Source organism: Cetorhinus maximus, chromosome 8 (assembly GCF_964194155.1).
Source record: "Cetorhinus maximus chromosome 8, sCetMax3.hap1.1, whole genome shotgun sequence".
NCBI lineage: Eukaryota > Metazoa > Chordata > Chondrichthyes > Lamniformes > Cetorhinidae > Cetorhinus > Cetorhinus maximus.
Window position 1 is genome coordinate 131,948,837 of NC_135886.1, and position 10,558 is coordinate 131,959,394.

The 10,558-nt window shown below is 41.0% G+C and overlaps 1 protein-coding gene across 1 annotated transcript; it reads left to right on the top strand.

The window, feature by feature from the left end:
• Positions 1 to 462: 462 nt before the first annotated feature.
• On the top strand, positions 463 to 4,851 carry LOC144683991 (high mobility group protein B3-like). The gene is made up of 5 exons (XM_078547650.1): positions 463 to 533; positions 2,443 to 2,604; positions 2,689 to 2,831; positions 3,109 to 3,283; positions 3,588 to 4,851. The coding sequence occupies exons 2-5, from the start codon at positions 2,455 to 2,457 to the stop codon at positions 3,732 to 3,734; spliced, it is 615 nt and encodes a 204-aa protein (XP_078403776.1). The 5' UTR covers positions 463 to 533; positions 2,443 to 2,454; the 3' UTR covers positions 3,735 to 4,851.
• Positions 4,852 to 10,558: the final 5,707 nt, after the last annotated feature.

A 10,558-nucleotide genomic window follows, 5' to 3' on the forward strand; every position in this document is an offset into this window, starting at 1 on the left:
GATATTTTAAAAAACTATTCAATTTATGACCACTGTTTGTTTTATAAACTCTTTTTAAAAAAAACATAGAGCCAGAATAAAAAACCGAGGCAAAAAACTATTTCTGTTTAAAAAAAAATGGATTATACAGTGCAGTGTTGAGAAAGAGTAGCGATAGATTTAAAACAGGAGAAGACATCACAAGTTCAGAGTGAGAAACAAGAGACAGATGAATGACTTTTTTATGCAACCCCGAGCACTTCTTTTTGAAGTTTTTTTTTGAAAAAGGCGGGCCTTTTTTGAATCTGCCGGCGTGCGGGGCGGCCGGCCAATGAGGGGCGGGAGGCGTCCGGGTGGGCGGGGCGGAGGGCGGCAGCGCCGTCCAATGGGGAGGCGCGGCAACTGTTTAAAGCGGCGGCACGTCTGTCCAATCAGCGGCTGAGCCCAGCGGTGAGAGGAGAAGAGGAGGGAGCGGTGGGGGGTGGGCGGGACTTGGTGCAAAAGGAGGCTCGAGAGCGTCCGCCGACCAGCAGCAGCAGAGGCAGCCGCCGCCGGTAGGTACCGCCGGGCCGGGGGCGCGCGAGCGAGAGAGAGGAGGAGGAGGGGAGGAGGGGGGGAGGGCTTTTTCTTTTGAAGAAAACAACCCAACCGCTCCCGCTAAACCACCCCGATCCTTTCGTTACCCCTCCGCCTCCTCTCTCCCTACCCTCTCTCCTTTCCCGTTCCCCTCTACCCCGACGGGAAGACGGTTTCCCAGCTCTTCCCTTCCAGCCGTGCGCGCGTGTGTGTGTGTGAGGCGCTTGTCTTTATAACATGGCAGCTCCTCTTAATGGCGAAGGCGAAGCGAGCCCGAGAGAGCGAGAAGCGGCTGTTCCCTCGCCGCCAATTCCACGTCCACCTCCCCTCCTCAGCTTCCCCGACCCTTCGGTTCGCGCTCGGATTTCCTTCCCCCGCTTGAATCGATGGGTTTTAATGCGGGTGGCGGGGCGGAAAGTGTTTTTTCACAACTTGTGCATTTTCTCTCTCTCCCTCTCCCCTCCTCTCTCCCTCTCGACTCCCGGCGTAATGTCTATATCAATGCAACCGCTATGCGTCAAGTGTCTCTATTTTATATAAAAAAAACTGTGGCCAAAACTTTTCAGCCGAAGGGAATTTCCTCTCGGTTTTAATTTTAAAAAAAAATAATTCCGAATTTTTTTCCCCCCCACCTTCCCCACCCCCCCCCCCCTCCCAAAAATAAAAGGTGGTTAAAAATATGGAATGTTTTTGTGAGGGTGTTTTTGTGTGTGTGTGTGTGTGTGTGAGGTATTGTTGGGCTCTCTCAGGCTGTCGTTCACTCCTAGTGCAAAAGATGGAGCCATTTTAGCCCAGCGTGTGTGCGCTATTGAGAACAACTATAGACACACACACACACACATTGCCCCTGCTCTCTCTCTCTCTCTCGCTATATATAAGCACTGTGCTGCCAAAGCAAAGAGGGGGAACAATTTCTTTTCTATCCCTTTATAAAACAGCCGCTTCAAACACCCCCACCCCACCGATTTTCCACCCCCAAAGCAGCCGCAGCCTGACGACGGAGGCATTTCAAGGGGACTTTCTTTCATGAGGAAGGATTTCACAAAATGGAAGAAGAATTATTGGGATGTTGACCTGTTTTTTTTTCCCTCTTTTTTTTTCCTCTCCTCCTTGTCGATTGCAATTCGCCATCATTACTCTCTATCTCCACATACATGTACAGTGCCGTCCCCCCCACCTCCCCTTCTTGTGCTTAAATAACGAAAGCAAAAGGTTTTTAAATGCCAATTTTCTCTCTCTCTCTCGCCCTTTTTTGCAGGTTCTTTGTTTCAGAAGAGGATTTTTTTTTTTGTTGTCCTTGAACATAAAATGGAGATGGAAAGAACATGGCGGGAAAGAAATAGATAAATAGCTGAGGAAAGACTCTTTGCCTAGTAGTATTAAGCTCAATGCTATTGAATTGTCCAGCTGAAAAGCCCTACCGGCTGTATTCAGACCTGTGCTTTCAGTTTTTAGCCTTTAATTTGCGCTTATCTGAATCTGTCTCTGAAATGAAATATCTTTTGCTAACAATGGAAAGAAGGACTTGTGCTGCGTAGGGTTTTAAAAAAAAAAAATATTTTCACATCAGTACTTTTTTTTTTAAGGTTTTAATTCAAATGAGCCTACTTTTTTTACTTTTGTGATTTAAAAACATTCTTAATGCAGATGATTTAAAATAACAATTTTCTTGACTTTGGATTATTTTTCTCAAGATTGATATTTAAAATACATGTTTTATATTCCAAATCTTTTTTTTTTACTTTTTTCCCCCAAAGTTGACATTACATCTAATATAGGAATTTAGAAGGCAAATTATAATGCACTTTGTTTTTGCAGTGCCATATGCAGATTTTCTGCTTTTTAGGAAAATTTAAAAATGAGGTGTAAACATTTTTCTCTTTACAGGAAGACACCAAAATGGCAAAACGTGACCCTAAAAAGCCAAGAGGCAAGATGTCCTCTTATGCTTACTTTGTTCAGACTTGCCGTGAAGAACACAAGAAGAAAAGCCCTGATATTCCTGTTAACTTCTCAGAATTCTCTAAAAGGTGCTCTGAAAGATGGAAGGTAACTTTTGTTTTCCTTGTGCTTTGACAGATAAAAGATATATTTTAACTGAGATGTTGGTGTAACACATGTTTTCTCCACCAGACCATGTCCAGCAAAGAGAAGTCCAAATTTGAAGAATTGGCTAAAGTAGATAAGGCACGTTATGACAGAGAAATGAAAAATTATGTGCCGGCTAAAGGTAGCAAGAAGAAGAAGAAGGACCCCAATGCACCAAAAAGGCCTCCGTAAGTGTACCTTAGATACTGCCAGTTGTGTTGGCAATCTGACGCTATTTTGATTTGAGCGGCATTGACTTCTGCTGTGCAGAAATGGCAGCATTGTTCAAAGCTTAATTTGGAAATACATTTTTAAATTACTCACCTGCCACAAGATAGTGCCTAGTTCAGTTGTATGGCCACTTGTTTGTTTTTCTTTGCTTGATGCCCAACGGACAGCTACATACTTAATAATACTGGAACTATGCTTTCAAATGCACTTGTTGTAATGCTCATTTCTTTGCAGCTCTGGATTCTTCTTGTTTTGCTCGGAACACCGACCAAAAATCAAAGCTGTGAGTCCTGGCTTATCTATTGGTGATGTAGCAAAGAAGCTTGGCGAGCTGTGGAATGCTTGTAGTGAAGAGGAGAAAAAGCCGTTCATTAGCAAAGCTTATAAACTGAAGGAGAAATATGATAAGGTATGTCCAGTTGTAACGTTAAGTACTTTCACATCTTGCTCCCAAGGCTAAACTGGAGTAAATGGCCTAAAACGTGCACAAGCCACCGGATGTGTATAAGGAAAGCCGCTCATATTATCGATCAGATTCCCCCACTATATTTGGAAACATTTGTAATGCCACCTGAAACTTTGCATAGCATGAGGTATTGACTATTCATTACCAGGGAGACTTGGTAGTTTTAAGTCTTGTGCATGTTGATTATCTCATGGGAATTGCTGGTCTTCCAAGTGGCAAGGAGTTGAAATAATTTCCTTTTTTTAAGGATGTTGCTGATTATCGCGCCAAAGGCAAGGTGGATAGTGCAAAGAAGCCCCCTGCCAAGAAGGAGGCATATTGCGATGATGACGATGATGATGAGGAAGAAGATGAGGAGGAAGAGGAGGAGGAGGATGAAGAAGATGATGATTAAATTGTACATTTGCCTCAGCTTAATTACTTGCTATGTAACTGAAAGCATTTAAACCCTGTTACAAGTGTTGCAACCTTTTAATTTTGTAAGTTGGTGTGTATATGGTCTAAGGCAAAAAGTAGCTTGAGTTTTAAACTGTACAGGCCTTTTTGTAATATTCACACTACAGCGGTGGACATTGAGTCAACTGTTAATTCTTCTTTCTGTGAACTGGCTCAGCCTCTTGTACAGAAGGGGGATTTAACTGGATTAAAATGTATTTATGTGGTGTTGTGTTTAAGTGCAGTATAGTTTAAAGTGCCGTTGTAGCCGATTCTTCAATTTTTGAGATTGCTGTAAGTATGAGGGGTAATGAAGCAATCAAAGTTTAAAAAAAAATCAGAGTTGTCAGTAGGCATTTTAAGCCTGCCACACTTGTAGGCAGCATCGCACGATGTCCCATGTACCAGAATGGTCGTGCAATATGCTTTTGACTTCATTCGAAATGAGTAAGGTATGGTTTATAGAAGCAGAGTAGCAAGATGGCAGCCACTCTTGGGTAGTGATCAGTTAATCTAGACCTGTTGGATTGAAAAGGAGGTAACCATCATTCAACACTGACCTCCTGTGCCTATATACATCATGCTACTGCACTTCCAAGGATATATTGGTAAGCAGAAGCCAAATCCAAAGGGCTGTGAAATGGCAAATGATTCTTGCCATTTTTGTGAACTGTTGTTCTCACTCTTAAATGAGAATGGAATTGTACTATTTTAAAACAAAAGCTTTGTTTTGAAATTAATAGGCCTGTGTGTGGTGTTCTAGGTAATGTATTCATGCTTTAAAGTGATTGCATACTTCACAATTGGTGCAATTTGGGAACAATTCAGCAAAATGCTTTAAGACACCCCCTTTTTATATAAAAATGACATTGACTTTGTGCAGTAATATGTGGCCCCGCCTGAAACTTCACAGGCTGTGTGGTGACTCCCAATTTTGCACTTTGCTGAAATCCTAGTGACAACCCTGAGCATTCTGTACTTTAAATGATCTTGTAACTAAGGTATATTTTCTTTTTTGTATGTTTAGTATGCTAAAATGTGTTTTGAAGTAATTAAAACAGGATTAAATTTGTAAAGTCTTGCTTGTCTTAAAGTCTTATTAGCTATTTCACAATGGATATCCCTATACCACAGTACTTCAGTAGTTTAGTTAAAACTATACAATGGTTTCAAGGGAGTTTGAAATGAATATGCACATGCTCACCTCAAAAGTCTATATATTCCTGATAGATACTGAATTCTACAGTTATGACTAAGGATAGTCTTGTAATTTACGCTACCCAGTTTAATAGCCATAATTGGTGAAATTGAGTAGTTCACAGGTATTAATGATGAAAAGAGCTAAACTTTTAGTATTAAGATGCACTGATAAAATGAATGCAGCCGTATCAAAGGTTCCATTGATGTGTTTCTGCAAAAAGAAAATTAAAAAAAATAAATTGGAGGGAGTAGAATAAAAGCACTGGCCAAGTTAATGCAATGTGAGCAAAGTACAACTAAGCCCTTCAGCAGAGCTTGGGGAGATGGTCAGACCCAGGTCAAATAGTGAATATGGGTTATGTCAACTGTGCTGTTTTACCTCTATCCTTTTTATATCAGCTGTTTCAGCACTGTGCCTCCTAGTTGTCTGAAAAGTAAATGACCTTTCATTTATCCCATTTAGGGAATTCAATTGTCAAGAGATGGGAACTGTATTGGAATAATTTGAGATGTTTCTTTATGTTTTGAAGAGCTTGTTAAATGAGGCAAAGGCCTGGCACATAAAGTCCATGTGATAGTTGGATCTGTCCATACACAATGTATGCTACTATAAAAGTGGCTTCTAATGACGCTGGATAAGACCATCTGAGTGCTGCTTTTAAGTTTTTTGTGCTGCCCAGTACCCGATTGAGTGATCAGTTGTTCAACTCCTGCAGCTCCTATTTTGTAGATTTGCACATGATATTGCTGTTAGCCCTTATTGATATTAATTTAATCAAAGTTCAGAATTGAGATTTTTAAAAGAATAGTTCTTAAAACATTCCAGCACTTAACGTATTGAGGTATCTTGAATTTAGTTGCAGCTATGCATAATTGTGTTCTCTATCCTGGGGGAACAATCTGTTAAGGCTGCAGTGCTCCATAATTAATGTTTTCCAGTGGCTGCTAAAGAATCAATGTATTTTTTCTTGTGCAGCCATTTCCTATTTTTCAGCAGAAATAAGTAAAGCATAGTTTGTACTTAATCTATTGGTCTCTAATCTTCCGTGCTGGGTTCATGCTAATTGAGTGCAGAGGTCACTAGGTGTGCAAACAAATATTGATGTGAGCTATGTCAGTAAGTTAAATAACATTAAAGCAAAAGACCTTGAACTTTATTCATACAATTTATATAATATGCTGTGACCCTGCATGTATTTTAATCCTTAGCTGCACCCTAAACTTTAATACATTCAAAAACTTTTTAAAAAAAAAAGTGCTGCTTTTTAAATCTTTCATCAGTTGGGCAAAATGTAACCTAGATTTTCTTGTTGCAATTTCCCAAATTTAATTTGGTGCCAACAGCTTAAAAGTGCAAAATCAAAATTTGCCCACTGATTTGGCACATGATATATTAAGATCATTGCAAACATTTTACATAGGCCTGACATCTGGGAGGACATGCGTTATTTCTAAGTGTTCATCTAATTGAGATGACAATGGAACGTTATTGATCTCCAAACTACAAACTTTTCTAGTGAAATCTAGTAAAATCAGTGAACATTTTCTATATTCTACAAGTTAGGTTAATTTCTACATAAGTTTGTATTGTCACTTTTCTCTTTCCCCTGCCTGAGTCACCTAGAGTTAGAATGGTGCTTTAGCCACTAGGTGTGCTAGAGAGTAGTTGTCGTACCCACCACCTGTTGAATGGTATTTTTATACAATCTAATGAGGGTATCAATCAATGTGAAAGGTTGAGCCTGGCAGACCTGATTCTCCATGATGGTTGCTGAAAGTGCAGGAAGATTGGAGAAATTGTGGGTAACATTTGGAAAGCGGGTTCCTGGAGAAATTGTGGGTAACATTTGGAAAGCGGGTTCCTGGTGACCTAATTCATTATCCAGCACTCTGGTTCAAGTGATTTGTTAACCATGATCCTTTAAACTTTCGCATTTGGGCGGAAATGGTAACAAATTTGCAGTTTTTTTTTAACACCTCTTGGATAGATGTCTTAACACTGAGGTGCAACTGTTGATTCTTGCTAGAAAGATGATGCTCAAGTTTTTAAAAACTTGCAGTGTTAATCAATTTGATCTTTGAAGCCAGGAACAGGAAATGTTTTTCAATTGCCATATAGGGCTGTAATAGTCCGTGTAGGTTCTATAAAGCTGAATTCTTTTTTCTGGAATTTAAACTCTCATGCCTCATCTATATCAACCAGCCCTGCCACTTAGCCCCAGTGTAGTTGCAGAGTGGTTAACCCAAAGCATTGGGTATCTGACTGAGTAGCCTGCTTGTAAAATGATACACTAGTTATGTTAGTAATGGAGACGCCTGGACAAACCCAGAGAAAGTGAGTTCAAATTCTCAAACCAGCATGAGATTTGAATTGTTTTAAAAAGACTGACTGAAACACAGCTCAGTCAGTAAAACTGAGCATGAAGCAGTTGGATTAGCAGTTATTGAATCCTAATGGGTTCATTAATCTTATTCAGGCAAGAAATCCTGTTATTCTTAACCAGTGACTGCAGATACATACCAATGTGGTTGATTTTTAATTGTCCACAAGCCATCCTCAACACTTGTCCATCCTTTTTGCCTTTGAGAAGATGATAAATGCCGGGTTTACCAGCAATGCTGTCATCCTAAAAAATGAATTTAAAATAAAACCCTTTGTTGGAGGGCACTTGAATCGTTAATTTGACAAATAGAAACCGAGCAGCAGGCAGGATAGGGATAGATTGGATGTTGGAATCATGGCTTGAGTTTGGATTGTCTTACAGCTGACGAAAGTTAATTGAAAATGGTAACCTTAAAAACAAGTGCTTTCACAAGGATTTTGTTTTGATGGGTGGGCGGGCAGGTTGTGGAAGCTTTTTGTTGTCCAGTTTTTTTCCTGATGCTGTTCTAAGGGTGGATTGGTAGAAACCTGATGGGCAACAAACATCATGGTTGAGTTAATTATTAACTTGTATCTTCTGGCAGTGACAAGACCAAGTTACCTATCCACTCTGATTCTGTCTACGTTTGTCTAGTGATTTTTGTTACTTTTCTTTTCAGGTGGGTAGTTAACCACTCTGCAAAAGGTGGTGTCGTTGCCTTTTGATGACATCTTCTATATTTGGTGAAAACCAAAATACTGACTGGAGACCAGAACCAGTCTGAAGGAGCCCTTTGTAGGTGTTGTGACCAGGAGAGAAATGACCCAGTGATATATAGAAAGCTAGCCAAAATGACCTTTACTGTCCCCAAGAAATAACTTGTGCACCAAGTATTTTGAAGGTGTTTGATTTAAGACGGTTAAGAAAGGTGAGTATTGAAACTAGTTTGTTTCCTTTTTAAAAATCAGTTATAAACATACTAACAATTTGTTTAAAAAATAATTAAACTCTGGCTCAAAATGATGCTGTTTGATTTTGGAAGATGTCTCCTGTGTTGACTTTTCCAACCAGCCAAACAATTAACAAAGTTCAGTTTAATCTTTTGAATTTGCATGAATGCTCTTTCTTTCCAACTGAAGTCCTATTTGCAGCCAATATATGTTGACTCCCAAGCCTTTGTCCCTCTTGTTTTCTTTTCAAGGGAATTTTAATCTAAGGTTGCAAGGTATGAATTACACTGGTTGACCAAATAACTTGCAAGTTATAGGTTATTTCACCACAGCCTCAGTACATTCAATTTGGCACTTTACAGCCAAATCAAGTGTAGTCGTTTGCAAAGTAGGAAATGCAGGAGCCTATTTGTGCATAACAAAGCCTCACAAATAGCAATGCAATAAATGACCAGACAATCTATGTTAGCTGAAACAGAAACAGAAAATGCTGGAAAAACTTAGGTCTAACAGCATCTGTGGAGAGAAAAAAGTCCTTATAGGACTTGAAACACTAACTTTTTTTTCTCTCCACAGATGCTGTTAGACCTGCTGAGTTTTTCCAGCATTTTCTGTTTTTGTTTCAGATTTCCAGCATCCGCAGTATTTTGCTTTAATCTACGTTAGCTTCTGGTTGGGAATAAATGTTGGCTAGTAGAACGCCCCTGCTTCTTCTCTAATAGTGCTGTGGGATCTTTCACACCTCATCAAGCGGGCAGCACCTCAAGACGGTGCAGCAAACCCTCCGTACTGTACAATGTCAGCCTAGATTGAATTGGGCTTCTGGCTCCAGCAAGAATGCTACCACTGCATCGAAGAGGACACCCTGGAATAGAAATTCCTATATTCCACCATTGATTCAACTTTGTCAAGTCCAAAACTTAATGATAGGGACCGGGGTCACAGTGAAAGATCAAAGTACATGTGGTGTAGGTACATCCTCAGTGCTGTTAGGAAGGGAGTTCCAAGATTTTGACCCAGTGACAGTGAGAGAACAGTGCTTTAGTTCCAAGACAGAATGGTGTGTGGCTTGGAGGTGAGCTTGCAGGTGGTGGTTTTCCCATGCATCTGCTGCCCTTGTTCTTTTAGGTGGTAGAGGTCATGGGTTTGGAAGGAGCCTTAGTGAGCTACTGCAGTGCATCTTGTAGATTGCTGCTACTGTGTGAATGGAGTGATGGTACACACTGCTGCTATGGTGGTGAAGGGAGTGAATGCTGCATTTGGTGGAGGGGGTGCCAATCAAGCAGGCTGCTTTGTCCTGGATGATGTTGAGCTTCCTGAGTGTTGTTGGAGCTGCACTCATCCAGGCAAGTGGAGAGTATTCCATCACACTCCTGACTTGTGCCTAGTCGATGGTGGACAGGCTTTGGGGAGTTGGGCGGAGGTACTCATTGCAAAATTCCCAGCCTCTGACCTGATTTTGTAGCCACAGTACTAATATGGCTAGTCCAGTAAGTTTCTGGTCAATGATAACTCCCAGGATGTTGATGGTGGGGGATTCAGTGGTGGTAATGTCACTAAATGTCAAAAAGGGTGGTGGTTTGATTCTCTCTTGTTGGAGATGGTCATTGCCTGGCACTAATCAGCCCAAGCCTGAATGTTTTCCAGGTCTAGCTGCATATGGACATGTACTGTTTCAGTATGTGAGGAGTTGCCACTGGTGCTGAACATTGTGCAGTCATCAGCGAACATCCCCATTTCTGACCTTATAATTGAGGGAAGGTCATTGATGCAGCAGCTGAAGATGGTTGTGCTGAAGGAACTCTTGCAGTGATGTCCTGGGACTGAGATAATTGGCCTCCAACAACCACAACCATCTTCCTGTGTGCTCGGCATGACTCCAACCAGTGGCGTGTTTTCCCCCCCCCAATTCCCATTGTCTCCTGTTTTGCTAGGGCTCCTTGATGCCACACTTGGTCAAATGCTGCTTTGATGTCGAGAGCAGTCACTCTTACTCACCCCCTGAGTTCAGTTCTTTTGTCCATGTTTGGATCGAGGCTGTAATGAAGTCAAGAACTGAGTGGAGGATCCAGACTGACCATCAGTGAGCAGGTTATTTTTGAGTAAGTACCACTTTATAGCACTTCTGGCGACCCTTCCATCACACTGCTGATGATCGAGAGTATACTGATGGGCGGTAGTTGGTTGGATTGGATTGTTCTGCGTTTGTGTACAGGACATACTGGGCAATTTTCCGCATTGTCGGATAGATGCCAGTATTTTAGCTGTAC